The 18,558-nt window shown below is 36.3% G+C and overlaps 3 protein-coding genes and 2 pseudogenes across 3 annotated transcripts; 3 read left to right on the top strand and 2 right to left on the bottom strand.

Moving 5' to 3' along the window:
* Positions 1 to 201: 201 nt before the first annotated feature.
* LOC108836224 (S-protein homolog 2-like) lies at positions 202 to 642 on the top strand. Its single transcript, XM_018609411.2, has one exon. It carries the CDS (start codon positions 202 to 204, stop codon positions 640 to 642), a length of 441 nt encoding a protein of 146 aa, XP_018464913.2.
* A 204-nt stretch (positions 643 to 846) lies between these two features.
* LOC108836223 (protein LURP-one-related 13) lies at positions 847 to 1,886 on the bottom strand. The gene is made up of 3 exons (XM_018609410.2): positions 1,569 to 1,886; positions 1,239 to 1,463; positions 847 to 1,146 (listed from the first exon to the last, which is right to left on the bottom strand). Exons 1-3 carry the CDS (start codon positions 1,785 to 1,787, stop codon positions 1,030 to 1,032), a joined length of 561 nt encoding a protein of 186 aa, XP_018464912.1. The 5' UTR covers positions 1,788 to 1,886; the 3' UTR covers positions 847 to 1,029.
* Positions 1,887 to 6,058: 4,172 nt separating this feature from the next.
* On the bottom strand, positions 6,059 to 7,915 carry LOC130503535 (uncharacterized). Its single transcript, XM_056998155.1, has one exon. It carries the CDS (start codon positions 7,913 to 7,915, stop codon positions 6,059 to 6,061), a length of 1,857 nt encoding a protein of 618 aa, XP_056854135.1.
* A 2,084-nt stretch (positions 7,916 to 9,999) lies between these two features.
* Positions 10,000 to 11,571, top strand: LOC130503534 (putative pentatricopeptide repeat-containing protein At3g16890, mitochondrial; annotated as a pseudogene).
* Positions 11,572 to 12,521: 950 nt separating this feature from the next.
* LOC130503533 (GATA transcription factor 17-like) lies at positions 12,522 to 13,364 on the top strand (annotated as a pseudogene).
* The last annotated feature ends 5,194 nt before the right edge of the window (positions 13,365 to 18,558 follow it).

Genomic DNA, 18,558 nt, shown 5'->3' with positions numbered 1-18,558 from the left:
AAATTCTATTAGTTGGTGAATCTAGAGGTTCACTCTAGATTCGCCTCCTAAGTTTTGTTCATTCCTGAGTGAGAATGACACGGAAACTAATTAAGAACTATGAGACTATATATACACAACTCAGTACTGACTGAAAAAGCCATTCATATACAATACTTTCATATTACAAAAAAAACAGAAAAAGTAAAAAAAAATAAGAAAATGGGTTCTTTAGTAGTGCTTATTGGACTCTTGATCATGCCTATGTGTATATGTATGACGATGTCTCACGCTCCAAATGCTATCGCTCCAAACGGTTTCGACAACCCACAAACAACTGTGGTGATCATCAATGATCTTGGAGGTTCTCTGCCATTGAGATACCATTGTAAATCAAAGGACGATGATCTTGGAGACCAAACTATGCCACCAAGAGGATCGTGGTTCTTTCAATTTAAACCTAGTGTTTTCGGTAATACACAATTTTATTGCAGTTTTAGCTGGGGAAACGAGTTGCATTATTTCGATATCTACAGACAGGATAGAGACCGATTGTTTGCAAAGTTTGGGTGTAGAAGATGTGAGTGGAAGATACACAAGAACGGGGCTTGTAAACTTAACAAAGACAATGGAATGTTTGATGTTTGTCTTCCTTGGAATTAACCATTTGTTTTAAAGCAATTAATAAAATCTCTCTATGTTCACCTCTTTTTTCTAATAGCAAATTAACAAAAATAATAAAAATATGTTTATGAACTAGACCAGGCCTATTACAGAGATCATATCCAAGAGTTTACAATGGAGGTGACCAATATTAAATAAAAACGTATATTTCATTAATTGTTTTACTCATTGTTAATCCATATATCGTATAAACTCTATAAATTAATATTCCAAAAAATTAATAACATTGTTTAATCCATATGCTTTGTGAATGATAGCAGACTACAAGTGACACGAGACCATGTAAAAACACACAAATATGTATGACAATATTACACTCACACAGACATAAACATACAAAGACCACTCTTGCTCTCAAAATAATAATCAGACCCCAGTTCCAGCCATATTAATGAGGTCAAATATAAAGATAAGTGTAACAATAAAAGCACAATCGACATTAGGGTAAACTGTAGCCACTAATCTCTCATCTCCTTCGTGTACCTGTATATCACATACGTATACTTGTAAGAAAAAAAAACAACTTAAAGATCTATAGGAAACGTTTTCGTCGCGTCTAGTGTTAATTAATTTACCTGAGCGATTACTTTCGTGGAATCTCCAACATAGATTGTGCATGCACGCTTCATAAACCGACCTTTAATAGTGAAGTCACAAGACGCTTCTTTGGTTTGGTTATGTTTCAAGAATACTTCAACTCTTGTTTTTAGTTGAACCGATGAGGATCTTTTAACCGTGAATATCTTATCATCTAAATTACTTCCTCTATACACTTGCCATCGGTCGTGCTTACTAGTCACCTTTTACATAAAATTTTATTCCCAAAACATAACCAAAAGTCAACAGAAAAAACTACCGATAACCAAAAAGAAAATATAAACAAGGGTGAAAGAAACTAAATAGACCTTCATTTTCATGGTGACGATGGGAGAGTCATTAGGATCAAGCAAAATCCTCTTGTTGTGGAGACCGAACAGAGGCGTTTTGACTTTAAACACTTTGTTTCCGGCCGAGTCTTTAACCGTGTCTCCGACGATGGTAAGATCTGAAGGCTGAGCACGAACAAACTCAGATCCTATGATTGGTATCGTGTTGCTCCTGTTATTGGGATCTTGTTCTGCCATTATTGGTGTGTTGGTTCAAAGAGATGATGATGATAATAAAAGAGAAGTTCAACCAAGTTTGAATTTATTTGGTTAGGACCTTTTCTTTTCTACAGTAAAATACTCATTAAATTCGAATTCAATGGTGTATAGCTGTGTATAAATGATTTAAACATGCTGTATTTCTGTGTAGATAAGATTTGTAAGCGTTTCTATTATTAAAAAATTCAGCATGTTCATTTGTTTATTTTGCGATCAAATGTGTATACCACTTCAATATTTAGTGCTAGCTATTAAGAAGAAAGAAGGCTATCATCACTTACAGGATTGAAAAAAAAAAGATGAGAGTAAAGGAGTACAACACAATATGACCTCTTGATAAGGAAAAAAATGTGACAGCCATGGCTATGTTGAAAATATGGCTGGATCTAGACATCCCCAAATTTTTTTTTTTTTGTAACTTGGCATTCATTTAATATTAAAAGAACAGAAAATGTTTACAGGCCAAAGCCTAAGTGTTTTGGGAGCAGCCCATTAAGCAATCTAAAAGAACCATTAGTAAGAACCCATAAGCCCAAGATTTGAGTAGCCCAAGTGGAGAGGAAGTTCGATGGTTACGAGGGGAAGAGCGGAGTAGTTTCAACGGTGCCATTGTTGCATCGCAGCGGATGAGAGACGAGGGTTTGATTCTCTAAAGCTCTGCAGCTTATTTCGGAGTTGATGATCGATGACTGAGAAGATGGTGTCCACTGATCTGAAGGTGTTGGAGTGTAATCTGCTGTTTCTCTCATTCCAAATCCAGTAAAGAGATGATTGCCATGCAAGAAGAGTAAGCAACCTTTTTGATTTCTGCGATTTATGCTTTGACAGTCCTTTCATCTGAGCGAGAGTTTGATTCCAGTCCGGCGAAGGCGTGAGACGACAGCGGGAGGCACAGAGAGACCAAAGGGCGAAGCTAAACTGGCAAGAGTGGTAGAGATGGTTTCTGGTTTCTGGTGCTGCGTTACAGAGTAGGCACAGCGGAGAAACTTGAAGTCCCCAAGAGATCATACGGTCCCGCGTCGGCGATCTATCCAATATGATTAGCCAAGCGTTGAAATTGTGTCTAGGGATTCCATTCGGTGTCCAAGCTACAGGCGCCCAATCAACTTCATCTACCTCTCCACATAAGTATGTGTAAGTTGTTCCAGTGCTATAAGTAGTTAACACCTTACCATCAACCTCCCATTCATAGAAATCCGGAGCATCTGTAAGTTCGACGGTGGTAAGGTAGGTGAGTAACTGAAGCTGTCTTTCTGTTCTTGCAGAGGGGAGTCTCCAATTTCCATTCCGACATAAGGAAGCTACCGTGGCATTTAGCGGGATGCCAAGCCTGGTAGAGGAGAAGTCAAGGAACTCCGACAAGTTTCCGAACGGCGTCCAACTGTCAAACCAAAATCTAGCTGTGAGGCCATTCTCCAGTCGCTGCTTGATGAGGGGGTAAACAACATCTTTTAGCTTCAGCAGTTTGTTAGCGAGCCAGGAAAAGGATTGATTCGGTTTTGTAGTCCAGTAGTTATGAATCGATCCTTTGAGAACAACATCTGTGAACCACGCCACCCATATGGAACCCGCTCTGAAGAACAGCAACCAGATGAGTTTGATACAACAAGCTTTATTCCAGACATGAAGGTTCTTAATCCCAAGGCCTCCCTGCTCCTTTGTAAGCACAACTTTATCCCATGACACTCTTGCTGTATTGTGACTTTCTATATTCCCTTTCCACAGGAAGACACTACACAGAGAATTGATGCGAGCAATACAGGCTTTAGGGAGTATGAAAGCGGAGCACCAGAAGGTGGTTATACCTGCGATCACAGTCTTGATGAGGAGTAGTCTGCCTGAGAAGGAGAGACTTTTGACGGACCAAGAGGAGAGGCGAGTCTTGATTTGATGAAGAAGTGGTTCACAGTTGGAGAGGTTTAGTTTCTTGGAGGTCATGGGAACTCCTAGATAGCGCACCGGTAGTACACCACAAGTCATTCCTGTCGAGGCTTGGATCGTCTCAATTTCAGCAGAGGAGAGGCCTGAGGCAAAGAAGCTCGTTTTCTGAAAACTCACGGCTAGCCCCGAGCGCTTTTCAAACTCATGAAGAACCTGCATAACACTCTGAAGCGATTCAATAGAACCATCTATAAAGATCAGCAAATCATCTGCGAAAGACAGGTGCGTTAGCTTCATTGATTCACAGTTCTTATGGTATCTTATTTTCCCTTGTGCCGCTGCTTCCTTAAGCATATAAGATAGACAGTTCATTGCGATGACAAAAAGGTAAGGGGAAAGGGGATCCCCTTGCCTTAGTCCTCTCTTTCCCTTGAAGTAACCGTTGACAGTGCCATTGTAACCGAGCATAAAACTTGTTGTGCAGATACAGGCTTTGAGCTGAGCAATGAAGCGTGGAGGGACATTCAACCCTTGAAGACAGGATAGGAGGAACTCCCATGACAGGGTGTCAAATGCCTTGGCGATGTCAACTTTGATGGTAACTCTCTTTGGCCCTTTGTTCTTGTGGTAACCATGAATTAGCTCACTAGCTAGGACTGTATTTTCCACAAGCAATCTGTCCTTGACAAAAGCAGTTTGACATGGTAGGATAAGCTGTTGCAGAATAGGCTTGAGTCTAGCAACCATTAAGCGTGAGATAACTTTGTAGACAGTGTTTAAGCAGGAAATAGGTCTAAAGTCTGAGATCTTTGTTGCCCCTGGATGCTTAGGAATGAGAGATAGAATAGTTGCATTAGCTGAGGTCGGTAGAAAAGCTGTGTGAAAGAAGTTTTGGATTGAAACCACCGCCTCAGAACCAACAATGTCCCATGCCGCCTTGAAAAAACCTGAAGAAAGACCATCCGGCCCTGGGGCCTTGTTTGGGTTTAATTTGAAGAAAAGTCTTTTTATTTCTTCAGGTGTAGGAAGTTGAAGCATTGCAGTGACTTGCTGATGAGTGCAACGAAAGGGAATAAGAGATGAGAACCAAGTAGCGCTCGAGACTGTGATGGGAGGAGTATAAAACCGAGGCCCAAGGATCGATCTGAAATGTTCAATCGCCATTAAGCTCATTTGGATCGGGTCTGTGATCAACACACCAGAAGCTGAGAGAAAGCATCTGATAGCATTGTAACTCGCTCTGACTTGGCAGATTCGGTGGAAGTAGATGGTGTTTAAGTCCCCTTCTCTTAGCCAATTTATCCGTGACTTTTGTCTAAAGAAACATTCTTCAATTTCTCTAAGAAAAAGCCATTTTTGGTGCAGATCCCTCTCCTCTTGGTATAGCTGTGGTGAAGGATTTTGAAGCGCTTGTACCTGCACACATTGTAACAAACTGTAAGTCTCACTCACTCTCTCTTGTATTTTTGAAAAGTTCTCTCGATTTAGTCTCTTTAGCTCTCCCTTAAGGGTCTTTAGTTTCCAACAGAACCGGGATAGATTTGAACACATGCTTCCGGTGCTACTCCAAGCATCATTAACTACCTTAGAAAAGCTAGGGTGTTTGGTTAGGTAGTTTTGGAATTTGAAAGGGTGGGTACCAGCAGTGGGTAGGCTTACAGCGAGGTCTAACAGACAGGGGCAGTGGTCTGAGAAAAGCTGAGGAAGGAAGGTTACTGAGGCATGGGGGAAAGTAGCTATCGTTACGGCATTCACCAACAGTCTGTCTAGTTTCTTGGCAATGGGACTTTCAGGTTGGTTATTGGTCCAAGTAAGGTTTGGCCCATTGAATCTGAGATCAAATGTTCCAGTCTGAGTGAGGCAGTCACGCATGGTGAACATCTGATTATCAAGCGCAGAGACTGAAGGTGAAGAGTGCTCTACTGGATGGATGATCTGGTTAAAATCTCCTCCAATCAACCAAGGGGAGTTTTCTAGTTGTAGGTTACTGTGAAGGCGCATGAGTTCAACCCAGAGATCCATTCTATCAGCTATCTCATTAGAAGCGTACACTGCCGTGCAGTAAGCGGGTGGGTGATTTGGAAGGGTTAGGATGGCGGTTAAGGTTTGGGAGGTTTGGGATATCAGTTGGACAGAGGCTGGGTGTTTCCAAATCAGAATTATTCTTCCATCCTCATCAGAGTTGTGGTTGGAAGCATAATTCCAAGTGGGACAGAGTTTGGACATAATGGGAGGCAAAAAGGGTTCTTTTATATGGGATTCTAAGATTGCTCCAAAAAGTGGCTTATGGCATGCTAACCAATCAACAAAAGGCCTATGCTTGTCCGGCATATTTAGTCCTCGGACATTCCAAAAAAAGAGTTTTGAACTCATTTGGAGGGAATAGAAGCTCCCCCATCAGGATGAGAGGAGCCTCGGGTAACAGAAACAGTTGAGGGGTCAAAGGGCAGGGTTAAGGGGTTAGGAGGAGCAGAAGGAAAAAGGGGAAGAGGAGAGTTTACAAAAGGGTTAAAAAAAGAGATTTGAAGGTTGGAGGAGGGATTTGAACTGCCAGAGCAAGGAGGGGAGAGGGTAGGGGAGGATCTGGATCGCTTTAAAGACGGCTTAGGGACACGGACAGGGGAGGAAAAGGGGTTAGGGTCAGGAGCAGGAGGCTGGAAAGGAAGCGAAGGCGCGATCACGAGATCAAGGATTGGCAAGGTAGAGGAGTTTGAAAGAGGGTTTTTTGCTGGAGATTGAGGGTCAGAGGAAGAAGGTGGGGGAGGGTTGTGGTTAGATGAGGAAGGCTGGGAAGGTTTCTTAACATAAACAGGCTTCCTGGAGGAGGCAGGATTTTTCTGAGTTTGCTTTTGAGGCATAGGGGGGACAGGTTTTTTAGGAGGAGGGGGAGGATCTTTTTGAGGCGGAGCAGTTAGGCAATTACGCATGATATGCCCAAGCTCTTGACAATGGGCGCAAGTAGGTGGCAACCAAGGGTAGTGAACTAGGACTTCAACCACCTCTCCACTTTGCCGCTCAAACTCAACCACATCAGGGAGAGGCTGTGTCAAGTCCACTTCTACTTTAACATGGGAGACAGTTATGCTTATCAGGTCTTTTGTGAAGTCATCGGTTTCCTTTGGATGCCCTATCAATCCTGCCACCAGACTGAGGCCTTTTTTATGCCTTAGATCCAATGGTACCCCAGTGAGGTGAGCCCATATTTTGATCGCCTTAAGGGGAGGGGTAGATTTGGAGTGCTCTGAGGACCACTGAGCAGTATGAAACATAGAGTCGCCAACATACCATATGTTTTTATCCAGGATTTTTGATCTCAAGAACTCACTCTGTATCCGAACCAAACAGGAGTGGTTAATCGGATTGTTGTGGATCTCAAGTCGTTTACCTTTGCCCCACATGTGATTCAAGACACTCTGGATTTGCAAAAAAGGTGGCGACTTTCCATTAAAGTAGCAAACTATAAAATCTTTATGTAGTTCTGCTCCTTCTTGGAAGACTGAATCAGGGATGAGTACCCTCGGCCTGCCTGATTGGGAGATAGTGACTGGCGCGAGCCTCTCAAGGGTTTTATCCTCAGAGGCTCTGATTTTTTCTACTAAAGTTGGAGCTGAGGTTGGCTTTGGTGGAAGGGGTCTGGTTTCTGGAGTGGGGAGCAGGGGACCTATGGGTGGTTGCGGGTTGACTGACGAGTTTTCAGTAGGGGGTAGGTTAGTTTGGTTAGGGTTTGGCGGTAAAACCGGGAAATTTTGGGCTGGGAGTGTGGGTGGGAAGTTTCCTGAGGCTGTGTTTGTGATGAGAGGTGAGGTAGTGGTTCGGTTTAGGATAGTGTAAGTATCGCTACCTTCCCCAAGAGTAAGAGGAAGAGCTTGTGATACTGTAGTGTTCTCAGATCCAGAAATCAGAACAGTGTTGTTTAGGTCATTGACGCCAGTTTTTTCTGTTTCAGGTACCATTGAAGTGGATCCTTCCGAGACAGTTGTTTGGTGTTGCAGGTCACCTGTAGTAGCAGAGCTTCTGCGACCCTTTTGAGTTTTCTTCATAGTTGCTGAAGTCAAAGGAGTAGTTTTGGAGTTGACAGACAAGGGTGGAAATTGCTGAGGGGCTAGGGGGGATGATGGATCTGGTGGGTCAGGAGGGATTGGAGATGGGGGGAGCGGTTCTCCGGTAGAGAACGGCGGAGGAGATGCGGCGGAAGCGGTGTTCAACGTTTTCCATGGGTTCTGCATTGGGGAAAGAGCCAGAGAGAATTTGACTTTTTTTGTTTGCTTGTTTAATATGACATCCCCAAATTTTGATTGTTTTTATATGAATATATGCACCTAAATAACGAAAAAAAAATAAAAATAAACTCCCGAAATCTCAGATCCTACCCTTACCCTGGTTGAAATGTGACAATCATATTTTAGTAATAATCAATTATAGACTATATAATTAACTTATGGTGTATTGTAAGTATTTTCCTATATATAATCTGTTTTTTTTTTCTGTTCAACTCCTATAATCTGTTAATCATAAACAAACTCCAAGATTATGCCGAACATTTTCAAATATTTGTGTTGTTCATTCATGATCAATTTCAATTTCAGTTTCATACCACCTGAGAAAATGAACTTGAATAGAGAGCATTCAACATTTTGGTTTTTCGTTTTAGGTTTTAAAAAAAACTAGATTCTGACCCACCCTTAAAAGGGCGGGTATATTTTTTGTTTTAATTTAGTTATTATATTTTTGTTTTTGTAATTTTATTTGTATTTTTCTTTGTAAATCATACTTGTGTGTAAATCTTAATTAAAATATATTTTATTAAATAATAATTGTAAATCATACTTGTGTGTAAATCTTAATTAAAATATATTTTATTAAATAATAACAATTTAAAAAATTAATCTGGTATACGTTCGGTTAGGGCTAGGTTTTCGGTCGAACCCGCCAACCCGCTGGTTTCAATTATGTTTTGGTTAAAAAATATAACCCACACAATCCGCAAACAAATAATTTGTATTGGCACCCGCTCCATTTAATTTTGCGTTATCCGCTGGTTATAATTTTTTGAAAATAATTATTTAATTATTCTAATAAATATGAAAGTATATTTATAATAAAATTATATATTCTAAAAAATTTAAATTGTTTTTTTTTAAATTACCATATTTTTTAAAAAGTGTTTACTTTTCTTTTTATTTCTATTTTTAAATACTTTTCGGGTCGGCGGGTATCGGCAATCCAAAATCTACCATCTCGCACCCACCCCAAATAAAATACTCATAACCCGTATCCGCAAATCAAATTTTCAAATAGTTGAAAATGATATATTTTTTGTTTTGTATTTTCTAAGAAATATAAATTTTATAATTTTATGATGAAAACAAAGTAACTCTGAGTAAGGAAAAAAATGATTTTGGTTTCCTATTATAAAATCAGGAACTAATCAAGAAATGTTATTACGGTAACTATTAAGAATAAAAACTAATCGACATGCTTGGAATTGGTTGAACCGGCTTTTCTAATTAATAAACTTGGGAATATATAATATAATATTTCAGTGACCTGGTGACAAATGTTTTTTGTTTAGCCGTTGATCTCAGACGCGGGTTCTATTTCTATATGACAAAAACTCGTATTTCATTTTTGTTTAATTTTTTTTCAATCAGTGGCATAATTGTAATTTTTTAATCAGTGGCATAATTGTAATTGTTTCATCATCTTTCCCAGAATCTTTTTTAGGGTTTCGACTCTGTAAATCTATTTTCATGGCGGCCATCAACGATTTTCCTGTAAATTATCAGATTGTTATGTGATTACATATTAGTTATCTCTCAAATACATAGATCTACCATAAAACATCAGTTTTAAACAATCAAAATTCAAAAAAAAAATTACGACTTCCGATTTGCTCTGCTTGCTCCCTATGACGAAATCTCCATGCCCAAGCACTGCCCAACGTCTCACAGGCACGTAATCAGATGCTTACCGGCGTTTTCGAACTGAGACAAATTTATGTAGTTTCATACAAGTAAATGGATCTAGATCGATTATAGCTTGTACTCATATGTGTCTGAGTTCTGTATTTATTTGTTACTGAGAAATTAATTAATGATCATAGAAAGAAACAAAACGTGATTGTTTTGGTAGAAACAGTTATAATATGGTTAGTGTTTTGATATAATCAGATGTAGTTATATAAAAGTTAGTTTTTTTTTAAATTGGACCAACCCTATATCAATAGGGCAAACAGCAGAATTAATAGAATAGATGTTGTCTGAGTTTACTCAAAACGACACCGTTTAACAAACACTCTCCTGAGGTTTAGACAAAAAAAAAAAAAGCTATTGTCGTCGTTGCGGTCACTCTCTTCCCCGGACACAAAGCGTGACATGAGAGGCTTTGCTTCTTCTTCAGCTTCCAGGGCGGCAGCATCGAAACCGTCCCAATCCATGAATCATTCCCTTCCTTCCCATCGAATCACTATTCCAAACCCTCGATTCATCATCACCCTATTACAGAACCAAGAAAACCCATTACACTCCCTCCGAGTCTACCTCTGGGTCTCCAACACAAACCCGGTTTACTACTCCAAGGACCAGTCTTTAAAAACCCTCTCTAGGGAACGTCCTCTTCCGTAAAGGCCCTCTCTTTCGATCTCCAAGGAGCTTCTCAAGGAGGTTAGGGATTTCAGGGTTTAGGATCAGCGACGAGCTGATGTGTGTTTTGATCGGAAGCTGGGGGAAGCTTGGTTTAGCCAAGTACTGCAACGACGTCTTGGCGGAGATGAAGCCGAGCACGAGGCTTTACAACGCTGTGATCGATGCCTTTAGTGAAGTCTAACGAAGCTACGGTGAGGACTTTGGTTCATGGAGTGTTCCGCTGCTTGCCTAAGTCTGAAGCTTTCGAGGTTTTGGTTGGGTTTATGGAGAAAGAGTCGAGCTTGGAGTTGCGGAGAGTGGGGTGTGATGCTGTGTTGTGTTGTCTTTCGAGTAACTCGATGGGTAAAGAGACTGCTCTGTTCTTGAGGAAGAAGATAGGAGGTTATGTGCCGGATAGCTTTAACGTTTAATGGTGCGATGAGTTGTCTTTTGAAAGGGTGTGATGATCTTGTTGAGACGTGTGGGATTTTCGACGGTTTTTTAAGCAGAGGAGATAAGCCAGGGTTCGATGGTAAACTGTCTCTGTCGTGCGAAGGAGACAAAAGATGCGTTTGAGTGTTTCAAGGAGATGTTGGAATGGGGGATTGAGCCGAATGAGATCACGTATAATATTCTAATTCGCTCCTCTTGATCCTTGGGGGATACTGGTAGATCGGTGAAGCTGTTTGCGGAGATGAGGGAGAAGGGGTTGAGTCCTGACGTTTATGCGTACAATGCGGTTATTCAGGGCATTTGTAGGATGAGGAAGGTAAAGAAAGGCGAGGAGTTGTTTAAAACGATGCTGAGGGTTGGTTTGAAACCAGATAATTATACGTACACCACGCTCATCAAAGCGCTAAGTGAATGTGGTAGAGAGAGTGAAGCAAGAGAGATGTTTAGTTTGATGGAGAGGCATGAATGTGTGCCAGATTCGTATACTAAGCGTCTTGTTGAAGAACTTGACCTGAGAATGAGTAAACTCGAGAGAGAAACAGTGTCTGCCTCATAGAAAAATGAAGGATTTTGAATATTCCAGTGGAGGATAAGGTGGGACCAAAATGGTTTAACCGATCTGAAGAATTGGTACGAAGGGAGAAACAGAGCATGAGTGGAGAAACCAGAACAGAGTTTTAAGTTAGTACATGACAGTTAGCTCAATGCAAAAGATGTTTGTATTTCTCACACTTGGATGGCTTCATCCCCAAATGTACCATTACAGTATAACGTTATAGAAAACGAATAATGTTTTTTCATGAGTACTCATAAGACTTATCGTGTGTTCAAGTGCCTAACCGTCCTGAGAGTTACAAAAGTTAATCATCTTGTATCACACTCTCTTGTGTTTAAGCTACTACTGCTGCTCTTGCTTGGCTGATGTTTGCTTCTTTGTAATAACCTCTGATATTTGGGTAAAGTAATTCCACTTTGTGCAAGTAAATCACATTGATCCCGTAGAATCATTTATCTAGTTTTTGGGGCGATCCCACGGGAATTAAGATAATTAAACTTAACTAAAATAGTTGCATTAGCTCTTGAGGTATTATTATACCTAAATATCGATAGTTAATATAGGATGGCATTAAAAAAAAAATAGTATGATCAACTCTTTTATTTTAATATAGGATGGTATTAAAAAATAGCATGATCAACTCTTTGATTGTTGGTAACTTGAACTCTTCCATATTCGAAATATGCATTTCTAGGAGCATTACGATCTGCAGCTCAAATGGTCTCTTATGAAGTCTCTATTGATCCGCAGCTAATGAATCTTTGTACATCTTCATCATTCTTTCTAGTTTCAACAGGGATCTATGTAAAGTCATCTTCTAGTAGTATAAAACTGATGCCTCATGGTCATGGGCTTGGACTATTGAATTAGACCCACTGGACTTTTTTATTGATATATGTATTTTTCTATTTTTAGCATATAAGATATCATATATGCAGTCTTTGTTTAATGAGGAAAGAGATTTTTCTTCAGTAGTCTCATTCTCATCTTTAATAAAAGAAAGAAAAACAAATTAAACTTCGATCTTCCCTCGTTTTTTTTCTACAGATTATTTGAGTAGAGTTGTGGCGGGGTGGTTCAAAAGTAATTATATTAAAAGTCCCGGCTCAAGATTTTTTTAGTAAATGCACCACATCCGGAAAACTAGGGTCGCCTTCCTCCCCAATTATAATAAAAGCAATCTCCGTTTGTTTTGTCCGTTCATAACCCATTCGCCCTTTCTCTCTCTTCCTTATCATCAAAACTTGCTCTCATCTGATCTGATCGGCGCTTTTTAAAAATGTCAGAAACATCAGCTGAAACTAAAATCAAGGTTGATTCCACCGGAGAGTTATCGGAAGTGGCGGCAGCGGTGGAAGTAACGGCGAGACGAAGAGGACTTGCGTTGATTGCGGGACGTTTAAAACTCCTCTCTGGCGCGGTGGCCCTGCCGGACCAAAGGTGAGAAGTTTTTTTTTTTTTTTTTTGCTGATCGTTTCTTTAATCTATCTATGATCTTGATTTGATGGGATATGCGTTTGATTTTATTATGCAGTCATTGTGCAATGCTTGTGGGATCAAGAGCGGGAAGAAGAGGCAAGCGGCTCTTGGGATCAAACCAGAGAAGAAGATCAGAAAAAGCAACAGCAGCGATAGTGATCTAAGCCTCGATCACCATCGAAACGACAAGAACACAGATGATGATCACAGAGCTAGTAGTAGTAGCAGCAACAGCAGCAAAAGAGTGAGTAAACTCGGCGAGGAAGAAAGAGCCGCCGTGCTTCTCATGGCGCTCTCTTGCGATTCCGTTTATGCGTAAAACAATGGAAATCAAGCTTTCTTTGTTTTGTGTCGTTAGGGAATAATTAAAGAGTGACGGGTTTTGATTAATAATTATTTAATTAACTTAGACAGTAGAGATGTATAAAATGATTACGTGGCGTCTCTCGTGTCGTTTGATTTGAATTTATAAAATGATTACGTGGCTAACCTAAAACCGTGAACCTCGAGAACGATTCAAATATAGTTGACTCAACGGAACGTTCTTTCACGAAACCCCTTTTTATGGTTTAACCCCTGATATCACACAGTCAATTCAACTACATTCATTAACATGCTTTGTATGAAAGAAACTCTTATTCTTTTAAACTATAGACTAGGTGATTTTCCCGTGCTCATGCACGGATCTAAATAATTATAAAATAAATATACTATAATAATTGATTGCTATATACATTAATTTTAAATTAATTTGTAATTTTATGCATTATATTAATAATATTACATTACTTTAATTAGACATATGATTTTAGATATATTATATTTAGTTGATTTTTTGTACAGTTGATTTAGTTATCATCTAGGTATATTGGATTGCATTTATTTTCTAAATTTAATTATAATATTTTTTATTCTAAATATGTTAAAATTTTGATTAATTTTCTTATTTGCATTTAGATTGGTTGTTGTCTTCCTTAATTTTAATATAATATATTATTTTAGATATAAAATTGATTAGTAGAGCCACTTATATTGTGAGTATGTTGAGTCACATATATTCTTTCATATTCAAACTGAAATATAATTCTTTTTATTTTTTTATGTTTTACTTGGTCAGACTAATAAATTGAATATCCAAGCTCCGTTTAGGAAAAATCCATTTGATAATTAATATATAATATTAATATATAACTAATTTAATTTAAATTAATTTTATTTATCGTTTTAATGTGCATGTATGATCATAATATTTATCAAATTATATATTAAAAACAAATATATATATTAGAAAATAAAACGATGATCATTAGGTAGTTACATACATAAGTAACTGATACATGATACATTTTAGAAGCTCATGAACACATATCAATATTTACAATAATTAAAATATTTTATAAATTCAAAATAATTTTATGTCTTAGACTTATTGAAAGGTAAACTAAAATTTGATATAAATTCTAAATAATTTTATGTCTTAGATTTATTGAAAGGTAACCATATATATTTTGTATTGTTTAAATTATGTTTTAAAATAAATAATATTTCTTTTTCTAATATCAAGATTATCTTTCTAAAATTTGTTTTTATGAAATCACATTATATACAAATATATTTTTTTCATCTAAAAACAATAGATATAGCAAATATTTTATTACTTCAAAAGTATATTTTATGTTATTTGAAAATATTTTTATAATAGAATATTACTATCTTGTGAAATTTTCTTTTTAATGAAATCATATTATATATACTATACTTTCGTTTTTAAATTCAAATTTTTAAATTTCTAAATGTTTCCTTTTTAATATATATGTTATATGGAAAATTTTAAAAAGGAAACTAAATAAAAAAATAATAATAGTATTTAAATGTAATATTTTTAATTCATTAAGGGTATCAATGTAATCAACCATCGTGAAAGTTAACGTGAGTGCGACACATAGGAAACTGACTTCTCAAATAATATTATAGAGATTAGTTCCTGAAGTAAGAGCAAGACGTTATAGGTGTTTGAAAATTGTTAAGCAAGAGGAGTTTTTTGTATTTTCACGAATTCAAAAGGAAAGTGAGTATAAAATCTTCACAGGAAATCATATACTATCTTTGAGACTTTGACATTGATCAAGTAGTAGATAGTAAGAAATATTTTTCATAATAAATCCCTGCCAAAAAGTTATTTTCACAAATACTGTGAACATATATTTTCTGAACTAAGTTTCTATATATCAATTTGAATTGACGCGGAAATAAATGTTTTCATTTGTAATAATAATAAGAATACCATCATCCTCTTTCATAATTTTTTTTTCTGTAACCTTTTGTTTACTACAACAAGAAACACGAAACTTTTGAATAATTCTAAAAAGCGACCACCAAGAAAGCAATCAAACAAACACCAAATGTGAACGCGCACATAAATTTTAATTACAGCGTCTACTAAACCTGTTCTCTTCTTTAACGCGGTCTCTTCATCATCTCTTCAAATAAGAAAAAAGAATCTTAATTTTAATTACATAAAAGTCCAAAAAGACAAAGATCTTTCTGAGTAGAGAGAGAAAGTACGATTCTCATGGGTTCAACTCAAAAACTCATCTCATGGATCCTACTCCTGTCTCTCTTCACAACGATTCAACTAACGTCGTCTCAGCCCCAGCCCAAAACTCCATCACCACCACCACCGATCTCCCCCGACGCGATCCTATGCAACGGCATCTTCCTCTCGTACACTTACACAACCGGAGTCCAGATCAAACCGAACGACACAAAGAGCCGCCAGCCGTACCGGTTCGAGTCCCTGATCACGGTCCTAGTAGTAGTAGAGTAAGCTTCTGAACTCGAGAACGCTACTGATTCTGCGTCAAGGGAGATTCCGATAGTCTGCAGATCCCAATCGTTATGTATGTTGGAGAACACGTCGTAGCTAGGGGTGGTGAAACATGGTTCTGAGCTGTTAACCTCTTCTTGGTAAGAAGTAGAAGAAGAATGTGGTTTCCGAACAGATAATAAACCTGGTGCACTCGCTAAGGGGAAGATGTTCACAGGGAGTTCTTGTTGGAAGCTGTTGAAGCCCAAGGAGCTTGATGAGTGGTTGGTGTAACTTGTAGGTAACACTCTGCTGCTCCTTCCTGAGAAACCACCACTTCTTTCGGACATGCGGTTTGGTAACACTGTCTGCCTGGTGGATGATTGTGGCTGCTGGCCAGCTTGAGTCGTCATCAACATTCCACTATGTCCGGCTCGAACAGCGGCAATCTGTTGCTGAATGCTCATTCCATTACCCACAGGAAGCTGTTGTCGTAAACCCGTCGGGACACCGTGAAGCAAGTTCATCTGCTGCGGTTGTGTTTGTTGATGTAATCTTAAAGAAAAGTTTCTATTTTTAGCAGAACAGAGTAAGTCAACCACCGAAACTCGATAACCATAAGTATCCCTCAAAATAACATAAAGCTTTGGACCACAATCAGACCAAACACAGAAACACACATCATTACAAAAAAAAACCCAATTAAAAAAAAAAAGATCATTTGTGTTTGTTAATTCGAACCTTCGTAGAGACAACACAGGTCATCTAGTATATCTCATTGACATTGCATTTGTAACTCATACATTTTGACAAAGTGTAGCGAATAATGGGGTCACATGTAATTTACATATCCCTCGTTTCCACAATGTATGATCATCCTTGAGATTTAGAATAATGGGGTCGCAGGAGACACTCCTACCCCTCTGCCTCTCAAGAAGTCATATCAATCTTTTGTAACTTAAAACTTACATCTTTGAGATACCGAAGAGAGAGAAAGAAGGGAACCAGAAGCACACAGACTTTTTACCTTCCAGACTTGCAAGAGGATTCATATCCCTTGTATACCAAGCCCCAAGACAAGCAAATCAAGTCAGTATTAGGTTGGAGGTCAGCTTTGGTTCCTTCAAATAATCTCAGCAAGTGCAAAATGAATCATAATACCAAATTAATTAATGTGACTCAATTCTATAGTAGCAGTTTATTTTTTTATAGTTTATTTGATATTCTAACTATAATGTAGAAAAATGTAACTTTTAAATTAATAATGACATATTTATCGTATTAATGGACAACAAATCTTGTTTGTGAGAAATATATTTTTACCTATGTATTATATATAAGTGTACATACCAATAACTATAATAAACAACCAATAGTTACAATGATCTCTATAATAGTATTTGAGAAGTCAGTTTCTTACGGGTCGCACTCACGTTAATTTTCACGGTGGTTGATTACGATGACACCCTTAATGAATTGAAAATATTATATATAATTAGTATATTAAAATTGATTTCCTTTTTAAAAATATTTTTTTGTTAATTAGAAGTTTCCTATTTAGTTAACATGTGATAAAATACATTTATAAATTAAAAAACGAATTTGCAATAAAATCATATATTTATATAATATGATTTCATGAAAAAGGAAAGTTAACAAAAATAATTTTGATATTAGAAAATAAATATTTCTTTTAAAACATAATCTTAAGCGATATAAATATATTTTCAAAGTCATAAAAATATTTTCCTTATATCTATGTATTTTCTCAGATAATTGCATAAAAAATTGATTATATAAACCAAGATACCTTTAGTTGAATAATAATATTTTATAATTTATTGAAATGGTTTATTCATTATTATAATATTTGCTAACTAATAATATTTTATAATTAAAAAACTAAAAGTTTCTATAAAAAACATTTTACTTACATAAAATAATTTCTCAAGAAAAAAAAATTAAAACTGGTATTCATTTTTAAAACGTTAAATGATAATTTTATGAAAACTAATTTTATCACAAGCATGTTTTGAACAAATAATTAAAAATATTTTTAAATAACATAATCATAGATATTTTAATGAACTAAACATATTATATTTTTCCACAATTAAAATGTATATATTTATTTAATATTTAGTTTGTTTATTACTTTTTCCCTTTATGTTCGTACAATCCAATATACATATAACTAAAGTATATAAGAAAATCTGAAAAACTATATTTAAGATTATTTAAATAATTATAGTTTATTTTTATAAATCTAAGGTATATTATTACTTAGAGCTTACAAAATATTTTAATTATTATAAATATCGATATGTGTTTATAATATTTACAAAGTTTTATTAGTTACTTTCTTCTATGCAACTTTCTACTGATCATTGATTCATTTTTAAAATATTTTTTGAAAATCAACAAATAATAAATTATTATAAATATTACAAAAATATTTTTGCACATTTAAGATGAAAAACTGAACTGATACGATAAATAAAAACCAATCTGATTTGGCTTAATAAATAAAAATAAAATTATACTTTAATACAAAAGAATATATGTCATCCTATCCACAAAATGAGTAACTAGACTAATCAATTTTATTTATATCTAAAATCAAAGGTAAAATAAAAAAAAAATTATTGTAATTTTTATTTATTTTATACATATAAATTACATGATCCTTCAAACCATACCAATAAATAAAGATAAAATATTAACTAATTATTACAATTTACTTCTTTTGTAAAACATACATGCATGAATTTTAAATATTATCATTATATTTATTTATGTATTGTGAATCGATCAACACTTAAGTTTTTTTTTAATATGATTTTCAAAACAATATATATATATATATATAGATAATATTATTACTAAATATATTTACATATATAAGAGAAAGGACAATCTAAATGAAAATAATTCAAATTATTCAAAATTTTA

The sequence above is a fragment of the Raphanus sativus genome, unplaced genomic scaffold, assembly GCF_000801105.2.
Source record: "Raphanus sativus cultivar WK10039 unplaced genomic scaffold, ASM80110v3 Scaffold1003, whole genome shotgun sequence".
Classification (NCBI taxonomy): Eukaryota; Viridiplantae; Streptophyta; class Magnoliopsida; order Brassicales; family Brassicaceae; genus Raphanus; species Raphanus sativus.
The sequence above is the reverse complement of the archived record's forward strand: the minus strand, read 5'-3'. Positions and strand labels throughout refer to the sequence as shown.